We start from the raw sequence: 21,924 nt of genomic DNA on the forward strand, positions 1-21,924 counted from the left end.
TCAAGCTGGAAGATACATAAGCAGCAATGAAGCTGTATGGCGAATTCTTTCGTTTCCAATGCATGAACAAAGTCAGGCTATTGTTCACTTAGCTGTACATCTAGAAAATGGACAGCGCGTTTACTTTACAGCTTCAAATGTGCAACAGATAGCTTTGAATCCAACTGCTACAATATTAACGGATTTCTTCATGTTATGTCAAACTGACACATTTGCAAAAACACTCCTCTATTCGGAACTTCCTCAGTATTACACATGAAATAAGAGTAGAAAATCATTTGAACGGCGCAAACGAGGAGAGCAAGTCGAAGGACAACCTGGAATATTCAAAGAAAACACAATAGGAAGCCTGTATACTATCCATCCCAAACAAGATGAATGGTTCTTTCTTCGCATGTTGTTGGTAAATGTGCCTGGTCCAACATCATTCCAGCAATTAAAAATTGTCAAAGGCATTACACATGCCACATTTTGCAGTGCATGTCAAGCTCTGAATTTATTGGAAAATGACGGATAATGGGATAAATGCATTAATGATGCGTGTAACACGTCACATCCTAATCAAATTCGTGCATTGTTTGCAATCATCTTGACCAATTGCTCCCCTTCATCTCCTGTTGGGTTATGGAAGAAATATAAATCACACATGGCTGAAGACATTTTTCATCAAATAAGTAATGAAAGTACAAATACTTGTCTGGATTATGCATCATCTATAATGAGGCATTGATAAAAATTGAAAGTTTGTGTTTAGAAATTGCAAACAAATTCCTCAGTCAATTGGAAATGACCTCACTGACTCGATCTGCTGCTGCTTTCTTTGATGTAGAATTGCGTAGGGAACAAAATTACAGATGATCTTTTGTATGTGCAAGCAAATATTAACACCTGAGCAAATAGACGTTTACAACAAAATAATGCAGACTGTAAATAATGGAGTGGGAGATATATTTTTCTTAGATGCGCCAGGAGAAACTGGTAAAACGTTCTTAATTAAATTTATTTTGGCAGCCATTCGATCACAAAATGGCATAGCCTTAGCTCTTGCTTCTTCTGGAATAGCTGCAACTTTGCTACCAGGTTGATGGACTACTCATTCTGCACTGAAACTTCCTTTAAACATGCAATTTATTGAAACTCCCATGTCCAATATTCCAAAAACATCAGGTATGGGAAAAGTATTGCAAAAATGCAAACTTATTGTTTGGGATGAATGCACAATGGCACACAAAAAATCACTGGACGCTCTTGATCGGTCATTGCAAGATTTGCGGGGAAATGATAGATTATTTGGGAATGCAGTAATATTGCTTGCTGGAGATTTCAGGCAAACATTACATATAATTTCTCAATCAACACCAGCAGATGAAATAAATTCTTGCCTCAAATACTCCACTTTTTGGAGAAATGTGAAGACATTAAATTTGACCAGAAATATACGTGTCCAGCAGCAAAATAATCAATCACAAAGATCTTTTCAAAACAATTGTTGGAAACTGGGAATGGAACAATGCCGGCTATTCTGACTTCAGGCCGAATTCAATTGCCACAAAACTTCTGTAATTTAGTTATATCAAAAGACGAATTAATTAAAAATGTATTCCCGGACATCCTCATTAACTTTAAGAATCACAGTTGGCTGAGTGAACGAGCTATTCTTGCACCCAGGGACAAAGACGTCCATATACTCAACAATAGTAGTCAGTTGAACATTCATGGTGAGTTAGTCACAAGTCCGTCGACACTGTTGTTGAAGCAGGCGAATTATCCATCAGAGGTTTTGAATTCATTAGATTTGCCAGGGATTCTACCACATGTACTGCAATAGAAAATTGCTGTACCAATTATTATGTTGCGAAATATTAACAAGCCTAAGCTTTGTAATGGCACACGTCTTTCAGTAAAAAAATTAATGACCAACATCATTGAAGCAAAAATTTTGACAGGGCCTTTCAAAGGTCCTAATTCCGCGCATTCCCATGATTCCAACAGATCTGCCAATTCAATTTACGAGATTGCAATTACCAATTCGCTTGTCATTTGCAATCACAATCAACAAGGCACAGGGACAATCTTTAGAATTGTGTGGCTTATATTTACACACTGACTGTTTCTCACATCCGCAATTATATGTTGCATGTTCTAGAGCCGGCAAACTGAGAATCTTTTCATCTGCACTGAAACTGGAACCACGAGTTTTGGAAAATTAAATCCTTCATATTAAATGGCAACTTATGGAACTGGATCACAATGAAATCCAAAGGACAATCTCCAAAATTATTATTCAATCAAGAATTTGAGAGGCAAAAACATCAAAAACATCCTTCACTGAATCATATTTGTGCATGGGTTCATTATTTAATTCGGATGAGTTGCACTGATGATTTCTAATAAGAATGAAATAGATCTATGTGCTAATAATAGTGCAAATTTCCAAATTATTATATGATGTTTATCTACATATTTAAAAATGTAACTTAGTTCATGACGTGACGCGAAAACTGATAGTCTACCTTACAGATTCTTTTTTAAATTTTGCGATATTCATTCAATTTAATCATTTCACCAAACGAAACCACAGCAACGCGTGGCCGGGTACAACTAGTGTATATATATACATATAATATATATATATATATATACATATACTATATATATATATACATATAATATATATATATACATATAATATATATATATATATACATATAATATATATATATATATATATATATAAACGCGTAAGCATAAGAGTTAATGAGACGGACAGATTGATAGTTGAATAATGATTATAACGCGAGAGAACCGAAATTTTCTACATAAACTGAAAAACAAAGCAGTCGAACAATAAAATAGCAATTCGTTCGGTAAAATGGTTCATGAAATTTGAGTCGGAAATAATTAAATAATGGGAAGTGAGTATTATGAGGCTGATGAAAGTAAACTCAAGCTCAACTTCCAACTCCCATAAAATCATCGAAATCATCGCAAACTAATTGTACAAATGTTTTAACAAGTGTTTTAACATTTTAACACGTATTTACTCATCGTAAACTCTAAAATGCATCGTGATACGTGCGATTTTACTCTGGCAATGACAACTACTTTATTCACCAATTTATTACCGTTGAGACGCATGCGCTCACATTTTATACCGTATTTGGTAATGGATACATTGGCACTATATTTGCGATGTCACTGTCTTTCTTAATCCATTCCTAAAATAAAAATGAAGACAACGCTCTGTATTTATTTTGTTGAGTAAAAGATCGACTATCAACAATAGAACCATATTCGCATTGATTGATTATTTGACGAATTTGCTTGAGGAATGCGTGTGCTGATTTGTGCCTGCCTATACGGAAATTAAACCATGGACTTACATAATGTAAGTATTGACTCTCCTCAATAAATCTATTATATAAAAGGTAATGTGTCACTTAGTTCCTTTCTCTCAACACAGACCCATGAAAGAAAATATGGATTTAACATCCATTAACAATGGGAGTTAATGGAGAAATATGCGTTAGTTTTCTCCGGGATATTCCACTTAAAAGTTGGTCTTAAATTTCGTTCAATTAGATCATGAAAATATATAGTGATGTTTTACCTTTATAGTTTAAATTCTCTAAGGAATATTCATGGTCGGAAAAACTCTGGGAATATTGTCATTATATTTGTTCGAGCGTTGACAAATTTAATTTATTTATACAGCGAACTAATATAACATATTTAGATAGTAGATTAAACTATTATTATATGTAAGCTAAAATTATAGCCTCTCTTAAAAATTGAATTAAGATCTTAAAAATAAATCCTTTTTTTTTTGTAGTCAAACCAAATTCTTTTCAACAAATGTAACCCAAATTATGTTTAACGTAAATTAGCATAAAACATTAAAGGACATGCACGTTGCCACGAGGACAGACGAAACATAAAAAAAAGTCTCGTGCTCTTACCCTTCCCCCTCCCATGTTTGGCTTTTACTTGACTGACTCGTTACTTCTGAACGAATATAACACGTGGGCGTTCTAACATAATTTAAGTAACTAAAGACACTTTTATTATAACTGATTAAACTAGCGCCTCTTCTCCTAAAAAATCAAGCACGCCTGGTCGCTTTGTTTAAAAAGTAGGTGTCCGGTACTTTTTACTTTTTTTCCTCTCTTCTTTTCTTTTATTTTTATTTTTCCTATTTTTGCATTCGGTCTCAATTTTTTTTTATTAAGTTTCAATTTTAATTCAATGACTCTTGTCGACTGATGATGTCTTTTAAGACTAAAAAATAAATTTATTTAGCGGATTATGGTAATTTTGTTTACCTAAATTGAATAAAATCAGTCCCCTTTGAAGAAATCTCCGAGTTCAATGCACTTGTACCGTTCCAACAATTTCTTCAAGGCATTAGGGAAGTTCTCTTCTACGAGCGTGTCATCAATTTTTCTTAATGACAAATGTCGCAGGAAGCAAGGTTTGGATTAAAGGGAGAATGAGGAACTGTCTTGATGCCCATCTTTGTCAAATACTGTATGGCAAGGATGGAGTTGTTGACTGCTGAATTGTCCTGGTGGAAATGCCACTGACCCGATTTGAAGAGGGCTGGCCTCCCCCGACTGAATCTCATTCTAAACTCCCTTAAAACCTCAGCATAGTATTACTTGTTAACTGTCTGTCCAATGAGAACCAAGTGCATGTAGATCATGCCCGTGCTGTCAAAAAACAGGGATCATCACGTTTCTGGGTTGATTTGCTTTGCCTTCTTGTGTCTAAAAGAGCCGGCATGCTTCCAAATGGAACGCTGTCTCGTGGTCTATGGGTCATAGCAGTAGATCCAGCTTTCATCGCAGGTCACCAGAGCATCAAGAACTGCGGGATCTGAATTGATCAGCTCGACCATCTCCCTGCTGCCATGACACTGTTTTTCTTTCTGCTCGTCTCTAAACACCTCTGGGACAAACTTTGCGCAAATCTTCCGCATTTTCAGTTCTTCGTGGATAATTGTGTACAGTTCGCACAATGACATCAAACGGTGCACTTATTGTCTCTAATATACACACGACGATCTTTATTCATTAATTCTTTATTTGGCCAATCAAGTCTGATGTTCTGACTTCCTTACTCCACCCACGTCTCTCATCATCCCTCACAAACTCCCTCCTTTACCTGAATCTCATGTCACTCAGAAACTGATGCTTCATTCATGCAAGATGATCTGAAGCATTCTGTACGCTTCTGCCATTTTTCCAACTTTAAAACAGAATTTTATTGCATATCATTCTTCTAAAGGGCGTTCAGGTCCAGATTGCATTTTTGAAATTCATCAGCTGTGACAATCAGGCTTTAGTAGGGTGTATTCCAATTCTTTCTGTAGCTGTTCATTTGAACCTGAAATAATAAAAAAAAGTCAGTCATCCTATAAGATATATGAAAATAACATAAATAAGTTTGTATGATATTTTAAGTGCGTATACAAAAAGTCTGAGAACTAATTGAAGGCACCTCGTATATTATATAGTTTATAATAAATAAAATAGTAAATTCATAATTATAGTTCTTGGATTAATTTTGGAATTTTGAAACACGTAAACTTATTTTAGAAAAATACTACTTTTACACATATTTCTATAGGCGCGAAAAGAAACATGTAATCTAGGTACTTGCCCGGGAAGTAACGGGATAAAGCTTAACATATTAGTGAACACGTGTGCGTTTAAAATTAATATATATATATCTACCTCTCCCACTCAGCATGTTTTATAAGTTTAAAGCAGAATGTTATTTAATATCCTTCCTCGAAAGTTTCCTCGCGTTCAGACTACATTTTTAAAATTCACTAGCTGTAACAATTAGGTTTTAGTAGCCTGTATTCTAATGACTGCTCATTGGAATCTGAAATCATTAAACGTGGTCAACAATCTCATGATATAACATACTGAATTTTCCCTTTCAAATGCCTGTACAAAAACTTTGCATAATTTCCACCGTCAGTAACATAAATAAATAAATGTAAAATAATTCAATGACAATACCTTTCCCACTACTACTTGTGGAATTTTTGGCGCAGTATTACTAATCTATACATTACTATTTCAAGCCACACTGATCTGTCGTAAAAATAACGTAACTCATGTTTGTAGAAAACCGCATATACAGTGGCACGCAAAAGTATTGGATACATTACATTTTTCTTCATAACTTTAATTAGGGTTCAAGATTTGGTCAGTATATTCCTATTACTATTCTAAAGTATATTTGGAGTAGTAACTACAAAATCAAAGTTTACAAAGTTTATATTTAAGGAAAACTATGAATTAACAAACGCAAAAGTATTGGATACACTTTTAAAAATATTATTTTTCTTAAATAAATTTAAATGACTTTGGCTTAGCGTGTTGCAATAATGCACATGAGTTTTTACTGACCAATCAGAAAGCTTTATATTAAAATAATTTTATAAAATTCTTCCAGTTTGGGCTCAGTCCTTCAAAGTCAACCAGTTCATTTATAAAAAATGCTTAAAACTAAAGAGTTGTCAATAGACATTCGTCAAAAAATCATTGATAAGCACAAAGAAGGAAAAGAGTATCGAATAATATCAAGGGAACTTAATCTACCACTTAGTACAGTTGGAAACGTTATTAGAAAGTTTAAAACCCTGGTGAAGCTGTTGCAAATCTTCCAAGATGTGGTCCACCAAGGAAATTAAACGGAGAAAAAACAAGGTGGGTAAGCAGAAAGGTACAAAAAACCCTTTTCTTACTCGTGGTGAAATTCAAACCGACCTCAGAAGCTGGGATTAATGTGAGCAAGGATACAATCAGTAGAGTTCTAAATCGTGCAGGTTTTGTATCAAGGCCCCCAAGAAAATTTCTATTATTGAAGCTTAAACATGTCAGATCACGTTTTAATTATGTTAAAACATATGGGGAAACCCCCCAAGAATTTTGGAACAAGGTAATCTGGTCAGACGAAACGAAAATAGAAATCTTTGGAAGAAACACAGCAACACATGTATGGCGTAAAAATGGCACCGCCTATAACAAAGAATACCATTCCTACGGAACAGTTTGGCGGTAGTTCGATTATAGTATGGAGGTGTTTTTCATCCAAAGGTACTGGTGAACTAGAAATCATCAAAGGTAGAATGAATGGACGTATGCACAGGGAGATTAGCAATTTCGTCTTTTAGGGGGATAATGATCCTAAGCATATGCCAAAATAACCAAAGAATGGTTTAGAAATAACTGAATAGACGTTCTTATTTGGCCCAATCAGTCTCCAGACCACAATCCAATTGGAAATTTGTGGAAAATATTGAATATCAATGTTCACAAGAGAAATCCACAAAATATTCAACAACTAGAACAGTTCTGCAAAGAAGAATGGCGCAAAATACCTGCATATATTTGCAAAAAACATGTGTGTAACTATAGAAAGCGATTGGAAGCTGTTGAACGCAATAAAGGGTATGCAACCAAATATTAAATCAGTGTATCCAATACTTTTGCGTTAGTTGATTTATATTTTTCCTTTAATATAAACTTTCTAAACTTTAATTTTGTAATTACTACCCCAAATATTAGTTAGAATAGTAATAGGACCAAATTTTAGGTAAAATAGTGAACCTTAATTAAAGTTATGAAGAAAAATGTGATGTATCCAATACTAATGCGTGGCACTGTATATATATATATATATATATATATATATATATATATATATATATATATATATATATATAATAAACACTCAGAGAAATTAGATAGCAAACTAATGCATCATTTTAGTTCTATATTATCCATAAGACTAAAACAAAAGTAAGGAGACACTGCTTTGTTATGCAAGAATTTCTTAACAGATATATTATACAGAATTTGCAAATGAGATGGAAGTGGAACTAATATCGCTAATTTTAGTGAGAAAACGGGTCTCGTGTACAGTTTACTATAACAGCCTGATAAAATCCTGTTTCTTCTAATATATTTTCTACACTTCAGATTATTTTAATATTTCTAACTGTACTTAATCTCATTTATTATATTTTATTACTAACATGGAGACCTGATGTTGCTCAGGATCGAATAGTTATGAACAAATGTTTAACACTAAGCTTCCCCAAAGTCCCAGTTTTTTCGCACTCATAAAGTGGAAGCCTGGTTAGTGCTTTTCCTCTCGGTCTTTCCATTCTCTTTAAACTTTCTCGATAATTTAGTGTAGCGCCGACGGTACAAGTTTCTGGAGGGGAGGTGAAATTATATGCTAAAAGTTTCTATATCATACAATAAATGGAACTATATTTTTAAAAAATAAGACATTAATGATTCTTTTGCTGATTTGTAGTTGTTACAAGGCATAAGGCACCTCGAAGTAAAGGTGTTTTAAAACTATCCACAAAATATAATATTAAATATCGTTTTAGAAATGATTGTATGCCAAATGTTTTTCTTGTTAAATTTTTGAAATTGATAAAAAATAATATCCTAGTTTAATTTATAGCAAACTACATCATTTTTTTCATATATATATATATATATATATATATATATATATATATATATATATATATATATATATATACTCTTAAAAACTTAATTATTTTAAAAAATGATACTTTTTTAGTCCTTCGTTAACATAGATATATATGTGTATACATGTATGTATATATATATATATATATATATATATATATATATATATATATATATACATTTAGATATATATGTATATATATATATATCGGTTTATATATGTATGTATATATGTCTATATGTATCGGTTTATGTGTATATATACATATATATGTGTGTGTATATGTATATATATATATATATATATTAATATGTATATATATATGTGTGTATATCTATAATATAAAGCAGAATGTCTGATTGTGTGTGTGTGTGTGTGTGTGTGTGTGGTCACGAATAGACTCCTATATGGTTGACTATTTTAAAAAACAGATTACATCTAATGATAGAAGATATATCGAGACACAGGAATGAGTATGTTTGATCTGACAGAATGGTGGTTCATTAAAACTGTGGGGCCTGCGTTCGCGCCTGGTCCACAAAGTATGGAAATAATAAATTTAAAAATTAAAACTAAACGTTTACGAGTGTTTTTGATATAGATGTACATAAGAACACTTTGATAAGTATTTTTTTAACTTAAATAGGGATGGTATAATAAAATTGTGGGGTATGCGTTCGCGCCTGGCCTCCATAGCATGGAAATACGCACAAACTTTAATAAAGACTTTTCATATCTATCTGCGTAAGTATACTTTGATAATTATGTTTCAGTTTGAAGAAATATGGTATAATAAAATTATGGGGTGTTCGTTCGCACCTGACCTCCATAGAATGGAAATATGTCACAAAGTTTAACAAGTTTTTTTTTAATATAAAATCCACAGAATATTGTGATAAGTGTTTCAGCGGGAACAGGTATGGTATAATAAATTATGGGGTTTATCTATTTTATTTTTACTTTCATCATATTTTGCTTTGGTTTTTATACACCCAAATTCAACCCAAATTTACAACCCTTCCTTTTCATAACCTATTATACTTTCATAAATCAGAGTCCATTTTCTGTAGGCTGTTTTTGAACCCAGTCAACGACGCGTACTTTTGCTATTATATATATATATATATATATATATATATATATATATATATATATATATATATATATATACATTTAATTCATTATTATAGCTATAACGCCCCTTTAAGAAATTAAATTTGGGCCCTGTTAAGGGAATCAGGAAAATGTGGCTAACTTGTGTGTGTATATATATATATATATATATATATATATATATATATATATATATATATATATAAACGTTTGTGTGAACGTGCGCTTATACGGAGAAATGCACTTGCATATACTGGTATAGGAGTCGCGAATAGAAACAGACCGTACGTATATTTTGTTGAAAAGTTCGCATCATTAGTTATGCACACGCGTGCGCGCATACACACGGACACGCGGGCAAGCGTGCATACAAGCTTATCCTCGTTTTTCTTTCCTCTGCGTCCGATCCTGCATGCTGAACACATGTTTTAACAACACACAGACACACGCAATTATACACCTACCTGCTTCGATGCCGGTCGATAATCAACACACCCACCTTTTCAGGTAGGCCTTTCCTCATTTGTAGTTACTACCCATCGGAGGGCGTAGACATTAATCGATATGTTATAGAAAAAAAATGTAGTGTCCCATCCTCTACCTCCACCTAAATTTTATATATAAAGTGCATAAATCTCCTTTCTCCCCCTTTCTTTCTCTCTATCTCATTCTAGACAACATATATAGCCGTGTGTGCAAAATGGGATTCTTTAAAGTTTGCTTATCGCTGACACTCCTACCAAATACCAGGTAATACACGCGCGTAAAATCTTCCCTCTAAACTCCACCTATGAATAAAATCATATGAAAAATGTGTTGCCATATACATCTATATGTCATATACATTGATAATTATTCATCTAAGTGGGTGTGTATAATTGTACATTAGTGCATTTTACAAACGCACACACATACAATAATATTATATAGATAGATGTATAGATATGTGTGTATACGTGTGTGTATATATTGATATTGTCTGATTTAAGTTAGAAAGACAAAGCTAAATGTAAAAGGCAACCAAAGAAGTAAAGGATCGCCCTTCTTTTCAACCAACGGGTTGCTAACTACGCACGATATCAACAGGCAGACTCGCACGCCTACACACGAGAGGAGACACACCCTTGAATAGCATCACCGCCTGCCCCCCGCATCTACTAGCATAACTACTTAAAAGGCAAGCAAATAATAATTAAACTGTTCGGACTTCATATCTAGTCAGTCCACACCCACAAAACATTTATCTCGATTAAAGTAGCCGCGCTGCAACATTCATCTTTGCCGATATTCCCGCGCTGCTGTAAAAAAGAAATATTTAAAGAGAAACTATTTCTGGTCTCATTAGGACAACAGACATTGCATCTTCTTCGTTTCGATTATCTAGAAAGCATCACCTTCGAGAAAGAAGGAGAGATAAAAAAAGACAAACAATCACAATGGGTCGACACTTGGTTTTCTTTGTGCTAACTTCAGCGCTGTTACTTTGTATCTCAGACGCAGGTAAGTTTCATTTATTCCTAAAACGTTAATAGTTTTTACACTTTTAATCTGTCATTCATTGTTATGTGCAACGGGAGTTCATCAACGTTTGTTACTTTAGTTGTTCTTAACACTTTAATAATATGCTTAAATATACTTTAGCTCTGGGATTCATGTGTATGCAGTCTGAAAGATTCAGTTTTCATAGTTCGAATTAACCGTAATTTATAATTAACTGAACAGATTACCCATCCTTCTTTGGCCGATCTACATATTTCTAGGGTGCTCGTCATTTTTACCGTCGTCATCTAATTTACATATGCGTCTCTGCACCGACTACAAACACGGATGGCAAAACAATAAGAATCTTTATTTCTAAATAATAATAATAAAGAACATTCAAAATAGAATAAATAACAGTACTGATGTGACCCAACGAAGCACAAGTATGTCTACTACATCTTATAGAACGGATATTTGATGCCAGCATACAGAGAGCTGACCGAGGTGCAATACTGTTGAGCTGAGATACAAACTTGTTTTAAGAGACTCAGTTTTACTTCATCCACTAACATAAATGTTATTTTTTATTATTTTTTTTTTTTTAGATAATTGTTTATATTATTTGGATTAATCGAACTAATGTTCTATATTTGCACAACGTTTCGGTCCATCTAACTTTCGACCTTCTTCAAGTGTGTAAGTCATCATGCTTAGTAAAGGGAAAAGGGGAGTAACTCTACACTTCCGATGTTTCATATTTAGGTTCTAGTTGAAAGTAAATTTACAAAAAATTATAAAGTAATAATATCAAGCGAAAGAGTAGGGGATATTATTTCTAAACTATTTATAACAAAAACGAGAAGGGCTAAAGTCTATTGAGATTTATTAACTAATTGTAAGTTCTTTAAAAATTAAATTAACAAAACATGAGTTTGCTTGATATTTTTATTGAATTTATAATTTTTGTAAATTAATTTTTCATTAGAACCTTAATACGAAACATCGGAAGTGTAGACTTAACCTTTTTTTTTCTTTACTAACTCTGATGCCATGTTTGGTTTTCTGGAAAAGACACTTAAAGTGGTCCAATATCTATAAGTCCCCTTCTAACCTAAGAGAGCTCTGGAGGCCAAGCCCCCTTTAAAATTTTAATTATATTCTGTTTTGATGAAATTTATATCATATGTATAAATTTCTCGGGGAACAAAATGTAAGATGTCTCAATTTCCTATGTTACTCGTTATGTGTCAAATATCTACGTGCCCCCACATCTAATGACGCATGAGGGCTAAGTTCTATTAAAGCTACAAATACATATATTCGTATTTTCTTCTGAGTGCTATTTTAAAAGTAGACTAAACAAATGTCTGAATTGCTTAGTTAGGAAATCATCAAACGGAAAACTTTGAATGTGCGGTTTCGATTCTACTCGTCAATTCTTTTTAAAATTATATCAAGAAATACATTTTACTTATTTTAATATAATAAAATGTAAATAAAGAATTTTGGTATATTTAGTACGTAACACATCTACGTCTGTGCGCTTGTCTGTCTGCCTTTCTCTTTATAAAACTCAATATAGATATATCTAGATCTACGTACATCTTTAATTAAGAGAGTTGTTTTTAAAGTAGAGCCTCGTTTTTTTATTCAAAAAGTTGAAGGGATACGAAGACTGAAGTGGTATTATGAAGAGTAAACTGTTGTCTTCAGGAATTTATTATTGTACAGACGTACCATCATTCTCAGTGCTCGTTTGTCAGGAATTCAATGATGCAGCTCTGCTTCTGACACACTTCCATGGCATGGGCTGCTTTCTTAAAGTCTCACATCGTCAATATCTGCAACAGAGAGGTCATGAATGCAAAAGTTTAGTCATCATAATAATGTAATTTGCAATTCTCTCTGATCCATTCAGTTGAAATATAAAAAAAACTAAAAGCCATTACATTTGAAATGATGCTCGTATAACTCGATGCTTTTTGTATGTGTGTGTTTTTATATTCTTATGGAAAGAAAGTCAGAGAATATACATAAAATCTTAAAGTATATTATGATGTAAAATTCACAGTTGGAGAAAATAAAAGTGTTCATAAATCTCCAAGTGCACACATAAACTATTGATTATAAAGACATCAGATTTTTTAAGAACTTCAATTGAACTGAACTCTAATCTCTACATGACCTTCTATCTGCCAAATATATACATACCCCCTTAACACTTCAGATACGTATATCTGATGTCAATGAAAATGAAACCGTATCTATAAGTACGAATTCAAAGTTTTCCAGTATTTTAGCTCCTTCCGACTATAATAGAGGCAAGACAGGAGATAGTCGACCGTAAATCCAAAAATATGGTATTATAACCATAATAATAAAATAAAGTACATCTTAATGATTTGTAACTATTCAAATTGTTTTAATAAACAATTTTTCGGATTTATGAATTTCCTATTTTATTGTTTTTAGCTGCTTTGATATTATGACATAAACAATAGAAACATTTTTTATGCATTCCCAAAATATTCAATCTTTTTAAATAGATTATCAACATCTGAGCAAATTTATCAACTTACACATTGTTTCATGAATTTATATAAAAATATGACGTCTTTTTCTTTTTTCATGCTTAGTCTCATAAACTAAGCAGTGTTCGAAGACAATTACTTTTATTATGTAAACTCAATTCGAAACATTAGTATATTTGAAAGCCTGACTAGTTACATCTTGTCTAGGACTCAATAAAGAGAATAAACCTCTCAGCAAATGTTCTTTTATATCTGATTTCAAAGCATAAGTCAAAGACAGACAATGATTCATGAAACAAATTTACATTATTTAAAGATCCATAAACGCCTTGTAAATCTTTTGGGTCAGATTAACCTGGCCTCCGATGAGCTAGTACATCAACATGGCCACGGTTATGTTGTTTCTCTCTATAATATTAGAACGTTTGCTAACTTTTGTCGATTTTGTAATTTTCCTAATGCAATCTAGAAAAATACGCATAATGAAGCGTATAAGAATTAATTCTCGTACACAAAATATTTGCAACACATTTATGTCTCTTTACAAAGATAAAAGTTACGATTTAATCAACTTTATGCATAAAATCGTATTTAAGTAATATGAAATTACATGAACATATCTCAAAGTAAAGGCTTAAACTTCAAAGATCATCAGAAAAAAATTGAACTTTATTAATTTTTATTTACTTAATGTTCAATGACGATGGATGAGATTTAATGCAAGTTAAAAATTTGGAATTTTCAAATGGAAGGATTTTTCCTAATTATGCTTTCTTAATAACCCTTTAAGATATTTTAAAATGCTTTAAGATACAATAAAATACTTTAAAATACTCCCCATAAACTTGAATTTAAGGAATCTTTATTATTTTATATCTTATACCTATCTTTAAAATACTGAACATCTGAATTTTAACAAAGATTATCTCTTTCTGCCATATTTACCGGAAGTAAATTATAATATATTCCACATTACCCACCTTCACGCCTGTTTCCAAATTTATAATGATTGGTTTATTAGTTAATGAATTAATCCTATACATAGAAATATGTAAACATATGCATATATCTATTTTTATATAGAAATATATATGTAATACCTCGATCTTTCTGTCTTTGTTGTTTTTTGTTTATTTGTCAAAGGAAGTAATTGAAAATAGATATATACAGAGATCAAATACAATTTTTCCCATGGAAAAGTTTACGAAAAATAAAAACAGGTGTAGTATTAATTGACTTATTCTCATAACTTGCAAATTGAAAATACTAAATATAATAAAATGTAATAAGAATTAAAAATCGGAACATGGGTTCATAGTTGGGAGCAATTTTACAAAGGGAATCCTCAGCGTCTTTATGCACTGCGACACGAGCCTCGCAATAAATAAAATTAATAAATAATACTCATCTCAATAATGAATTCCAATTAAATAATATATATTCCATTCGGTATGGACCGACCGTGGAAGATCAGATTATGAATAATCAACGTGGATTTATAAGACCAAAAAAGTTGAATTTTTACGGTTCCAGGTTGGAATTGTCTGAAGGTAGCGGTTTCAATCCCACCCAGAGCCATCCGGAGGCTTACTTAGCCAAAATGTGGTGAGACGACAACAACCATGGATGGCAGTAATTGCTGAGAATGCAGTTAAGAGATTCGTCGCGGTTACCATTTGACGAAGACCAGATGAATAGTTAGCCTAAACACCGTGAAACAACAACTAAGAAAGACGAGAATAATAGTCCGCAGTAAATAAATTAATAAATAATACTCATCTCAATAATGAATTCCAATTAAATAATATAGATGAGGTTCATGTTGCTCAGAAAGTTTAATGTAAAATGAACCCAATATTCAGAATTTCGAAAAAAACAAAAAAACTTTTGTAAACTTTACAACTTGTTTTTATCATTAGATTATGTTTCAAATATCTATTTATATGAAGTTTTGAATGTACACACACACACACACACACACACACACACACACACACACACACACACACACACATATATATATATGTTTGTGTGTATTTGATTAAAACAGGGTGGAAGCCCTTCGTAAAAACGAAGGTACATTTGATATTTATGAAAGTTTAATATTAGGTATTAAACATCAATTAATTAATATTGTATGAATGTCAGTTTCTTTGTAGTATTTTAAAATATTTGAGGGTGCATAGTATAGAAATAAACGTACCATATAGACATACAAATATTTAAGATTTTTATTATATTCGATCCATAGTAATTAGTCACCAAGATTCCCTGAATTCAATTACTTCTTGAATCCTCTTTAGCCTAAGTTTTAAAGTTTAGACTTTAAGCAGTTTCTTCCCAGAACTGGAAACATTACCCCATTTTAAGAGGAATTAGAAAAATCTAGTAATAATAGAAAAAATAATAGTAATAATAATAGAAAGACCAAACAGTAAATCAGTTCATAAGCGAATGCAGCAAACTAGCCCCCAAAAGAATATAAGAATAGACACAATCAAGTAAGGAAGACAGTACACTGGAAATCATGCAGACAACTGCATCTTTCTGAGTACAGATGTTACCGGTACAAACCGGCAGCAATATTCGAAAACGGAAGTCACAAAATCCTATGCGACATGGAGGTACAAACAGATAAACCCATCCAAGCAAGAAGACCAAATGCCATAATAGATAACAAGAAGAAAAAGTTCTGCCGTTCCAGCAGGTCACAAGGTGAATACTAAGAAGGCTGATGAGCGAAACAAATATACGGAATTGGTTAGAAAGCCGAAATGGATCTGGAAAGTGAAGAAAGTCAAGATAACACCAATAATAGTGGGAACACTAGGAACAATACCGAAAAACTTTGAAAAAAGAGTGGGAGAGGTTAGAATCAGGGGAATGGCTGAGAAGATGCAACGGATAACGATAATGAAAACGATTGATATATTTAGGAAAACCCTTGAATGCAAAGACAAATATACATTAGCGACAGGCGCGAACCGGACATATAGAAATTGCTGCAAGAAGTTAAACGCAAAGAAACACCACAGAGAATAATAATAATAAAAAATGAACCTGTAATATTGTAATCAACACCTCCTCCTAAAAAGTGTAGGCATTAACTGGCACTACCCTAAATAAGGAAGCAGTGTAAAGGAGGATGGAAAGATCGAGAGGAGAAAGCACTAACCAGACCTCCACTAGATAAATGCGAAGAAGACTAGGACATTGGGTAGACTTATTGCCACTCAAATTATAGTGAAAACCAATAGGTGCTGTCAACGAGAAATCAATGGTAATTGGCTGTTGTGATAACAAATTAATTTGCAAATATTATCGAAAGAGGTGGAGAGTACTGGCAATCTCGGGGATTTATTGTCATTTACACTCCAGGGAACACCATAGGTGATTTTCAAAGTGAAATCTTTAATTGTGGACTCTGTTAAATCTCACAACCAATAATAATAATAATAATAATAATAATAATAATAGTAAGAAGAAGAAGAAGAATCATGTAGCGACAATCTGTCTGTCTTACTCACTTGTAAACCACAATGTTGATGTGAAATGGGTGGATGTCACAGTGGGGCACAAATTATTGATGATAGTATTTTGCTGCGGTTACTAATAACGTTTCAAAACTATAACGTTCCAAAACTATTAGAGAGAATACACAAAATTTGACATGTCCAACGTGTTAGAAATGTAATTATATTTCTAATGCCACTCCGATTAATAATACGCTTTCTACTAACATTCTAAATAGCTTCATCTTCAAAATATTGGTTGGAATTGCAATGAATTTAGCATGAATGACACTACGACCTATTCCTGGCATGAGGAGAAACAGCATCTCCACACAAGGAAAGCAATAGTTGAAGCCTTGAAAAATGGCCTCTAAATGGAAGTAATGGTAAACGCAGAATGGTAATAAAAATAGATGGTCACATTTAAGAGGTCGAATAGTATGTGTCCGCAGTTCATCGATTGTCGACACGTGTTATTAGAAAACACAAACAATTACAGGTCTGATTCTTTTATTTTTATTTTTTTTTCAAAATATTTTATTTTGACTGCGAACAGAAATATAAAGAAACCTTAGCTTAGATGAAGAAATGTACTTTTCATATGAAATTACAATCATTTCGTCTATTAATAACATTACTCGCATATTATTTTCATAGAGTAAACATTATAATTCGAGTAAATCAGATAAATCTAGACTCATTTATTCAACTTATATAGTTTGTCCTTTACTAATTTCTCACATATAAAGCAACGAGTAAAGTTTCACATAACACATTTTAGGCAAAACGAATTTTTAATACCACCATTATATTTATTCACACTAATTACAATAGGGTTCTCTTATATGCGTTGCTATGCACCCAAACAGGTACATACATGAGTGAAACACTATATAAAAATAGATGCGCTCCAGAGGCCTATATTATATCTATGGTATTTATAAGCGACCTCCTTACTGCAAGCATGTCTCAGAAAAGTACATTTGCTGATAACACTATGCCCTATTTCGGGATGAGAGAAAACAGGATGTCCACATAAAGAATAGCAATGAGAAATGCCCTCTAATATTACCACATCTAATATAGTCACATTTAATATAGCCACATCTAATATAGTCACATTTAATATAGTCACATTTAACATAGTCATATCTAATATAGTCATATCTAATATAGTCATATCTAATATAGTCACATTTAATATAGTCACATTTAATATAGTCACATTTAATATAGTCACATTTAATATAGTCACATTTAATATAGTCACATCTAATATAGTCACATTTAATATAGTCACATTTAATATAGTCACATTTAATATAGTCACATTTAATATAGTCACATCTAATATAGTCACATCTAATATAGTCACATCTAATATAGTCACATCTAATATAGTCACATCTAATATAGTCACATCTAATATAGTCACATCTAATATAGTCACATCTAATATAGTCACATTTAATATAGTCACATTTAACATAGTCATATCTAATATAGTCACATTTAACATAGTCCCATCTAATATAGTCACATCTAATATAGTCACATCTAATATAGTCACATTTAATATAGTCACATCTTATATAGTCACATCTAATATAGTCACATCTAATATAGTCACATCTAATACTAACAAGAAATTGCTCTTTTCCTTTAACAACTATAAGAAACCTTTCCAATCACCGGTTATCATGGATAAGTGTGCAGTGTTTCAATTCGTACAATCTTTTGTCAACACCAAATACTACATAGAAATTCTATAAAATCTGCCAGCATCCGAGTTCCATAAAGACACTATTTATCCGTGCATGGAGTATTGTTGCCTGATCTGGGCTGATGCACCAACTACAGATGTTCCTCCTCTAGATATGGTGCAAAAAAGAATTTCGAACCTAATCGGTACAGCGTTTGCTGCCAAGAACCAACTGCCGTCGCATCGCCGCAATGCATGTTTTACAAGCACTTCTATAGAATGAGCTTGGCTGAATTTGCTGCACTTAGACTAACCCAACATAAACACTAGCGACCCACTCGACTAATATCAAATTCACGCCCCTCCATTTCAGATGTCCCTAAATGCCGAAAGATTTTCTATCTCCATAGTTTCTTTATTTGATCCATATAGCTAGTTCTCCTATCGTACCAATAGGCAAAAATTTAGTGTAATATGAACAAATTTAAATCTGGCCCATATCACAGTAGCCTTTTACGCTTCAATTGCAACTTGTTTTTTAATTTTATGCCTTTTCTTTGAATGTATTTTATAAAGCTTCAGTTAGCAGATGTTCTTTAATAAACAAAATATCTGAAATGCAAATTTATATTGTTAATAAAAAATTTAATAAGCACTGATTAAAAATCTGGTCAAGATATCTCATCAACTGCCTTCCTAATATTAGATTTGTTTCCCGAAGGCTTTTTCCAAGATATTTTTATCACACTAAATACATGCTAAATATTCGTCGGTTTTGGGAGTTATGTTTGAAAAACTTGCATTTTATTATTTCCCTTGGTCGTACTTTGCCAATGAAACACGAAATAAACATTCTTTATAATATTCTAGTTGTCCATTCTATAGTTAATGGGTATATTATGCTTTGATATAGGCAGAATACCATTTTTGGAGTCTAAACTACTTAATTTGCAGATACTAGGCTTGAAAAATGACACTCTGGAAAGCTTGGACAAGAATATGAGAGTGACCTCCCTGTAATGTAGCATCGGTTTAGAATATCATAATAATAATATATGAACATTGTTGGAATGGTGTGAGAAATGAACTCGTAGTAATTTCGATGTGCAACGGTTCTTCACCGAAGAAAAAAGTCAGCGAAATGTTATATAAAGAAAGAACGTTTGAAAAAAAAAACAAAAAAAACAAAGCAAAAAAGAACTTTGTCTGCAAAATGGTGCTGGACTGAAAGAGTAAATGAAAACTTCTCTTTTACACCACGTAATTTTATTGTCTTGAGCTATGTAGAACAATGTGATTTACTGAGTACTTAGTACTATTAATTCATCTCATTTGGATTAGTTCTACATTTAAAACACAATATATACTATTTTCATGGATATATTAATAACTCATATTTGCTGCATGTCATTGGGATTTGTGCCTAAGAACATTTTTGTTGTTCTATCCAGAAAAATATCAGCTTTATCAAAGATATTTGTTAATTAAATATATTTCTTAATCCGGGGAATGCCCATGGATCCTGCTAATCATTTACTAACCATATATCTTTTTCAGACACGCACACACACACGTACACACACACTATATATATATATATAAAGATATATAAAGTTGTTCAACCCAATCCACCTTCATTCTGTTTTTCTTGCTTTCGACTCTCTGTCTTTCGCTCTCTCTTTTCCCCCTCTCTTATTTTCTCTGTTTATTAACAATCGAAGGTTAATAATAACTTAAAAAAGATAGAATAAGAGGATTGAAATGGTTGATTATAAATAAAGTGAAATATATCCATGAATAGTATTACTATTTAATAGTAACTAATTGTGTGTATATATATATATATATATATATATATATATATATATATATATATATATATATATATATCTTCGTTTCAATAACAAATAGTTTATTTCTGCCCCCTTCTTTGATGGCTAGCATTCGGATCTGTACAAAACATGAGTAAATGTTTAAATCATGAATATGTTATACTAGTTAACATCGGCTTGTGTTCAAAATATATCTATCGTGTATTATCATTTAAGTATGACACGGGACAAAAAAGTATTATAATCCTCAGAATTTCAGCGGAGTCATGTTTTATGTCGAGATTTTCACGATTCTTCTCGACGAACCAAGGAAGGGAAGATGCTAGTCAGTAGAACAATAGGGTCGGGCATCCGGCAGTGTTTAATGATAATATTGCCTTTCGCGTCATCGAAACATCTCAAGGGCCAAATAACAGAACACTTGCTATCTAACATTGATCAAAGATGTCTATTTTCCCCATAACGAACATTCATTTCGTTTGAAAGTCTCTAAATACGACGAACACCTGCGTGTTTCACTTTAGCCATAAAGTTCACTGAAAAAGGGTAAGAGAAGGTGGTGTCCGTTTATATAACCGTGCCCTCATCTCACTACATGGGACACTAATTCGTTGCATGCATGCTTAATATGTTTAACTCACCACAGCCCACAATTCGATATCTGTCTCCTGTCAAATGAAACCTTAATTTTTTCCATAAATGATAAACTTAACTAGCGTCAAATCGCTGAAAATCTTTGCACTAATATCCAAGTGATTGTTCAGTTACATAGACAGAGAAAATAATTAATATTATCTCGCCTTCAACTATCAAGATCCTTTGTTTTTTACCATGATAAGGGTGTCAATTTACTGTTCTAATTTCTTTGCATATCTATAATAATAAAGATCAGATAATCAACGTATGTTTCTCTAGTTCTGGGATTGGGCTATATTTAGAAAAATTCTCTTTAAATTGTTCTAATTTGCTGCAGCTTGTAAATAACTTACAAAGTGACCCATCTCTTACTAATTTTCTGTCTATCACTCTTACCCTCTCTCACAATATGTTGTTTTAACCTTCGTTCTTATTTTATACGCAACGCTCTCAGTTGTATGTCTGTCTCTCACTCTCTTTCTTTATCTATCTATCTATCTATCTATCTATCTATCCCTGTTTATTAAAAAGCGAAGGTAGTAGGGAAAGGTGCGTGTATAAATAAAAAATTGGAATTATCAAGTATA

At 32.4% G+C, this 21,924-nt stretch overlaps 1 protein-coding gene across 1 annotated transcript in view; it reads left to right on the top strand.

Moving 5' to 3' along the window:
- Window positions 1-9,866: 9,866 nt before the first annotated feature.
- The window catches only part of LOC145292034 (uncharacterized), a 172,139-nt gene continuing 160,081 nt past the window's right edge, over window positions 9,867-21,924 (top strand). The window contains exon 1 of the mRNA XM_080138058.1: window positions 9,867-11,142. Within this exon, the coding sequence (XP_079994184.1) occupies window positions 11,079-11,142 (64 nt within the window). The 5' untranslated portion in view covers window positions 9,867-11,078. The remainder of the gene's footprint in view (window positions 11,143-21,924) is intronic.

Source organism: Euprymna scolopes, chromosome 13, assembly GCF_053919585.1.
Source record: "Euprymna scolopes isolate OS-2025 chromosome 13, ASM5391958v1, whole genome shotgun sequence".
NCBI lineage: Eukaryota > Metazoa > Mollusca > Cephalopoda > Sepiida > Sepiolidae > Euprymna > Euprymna scolopes.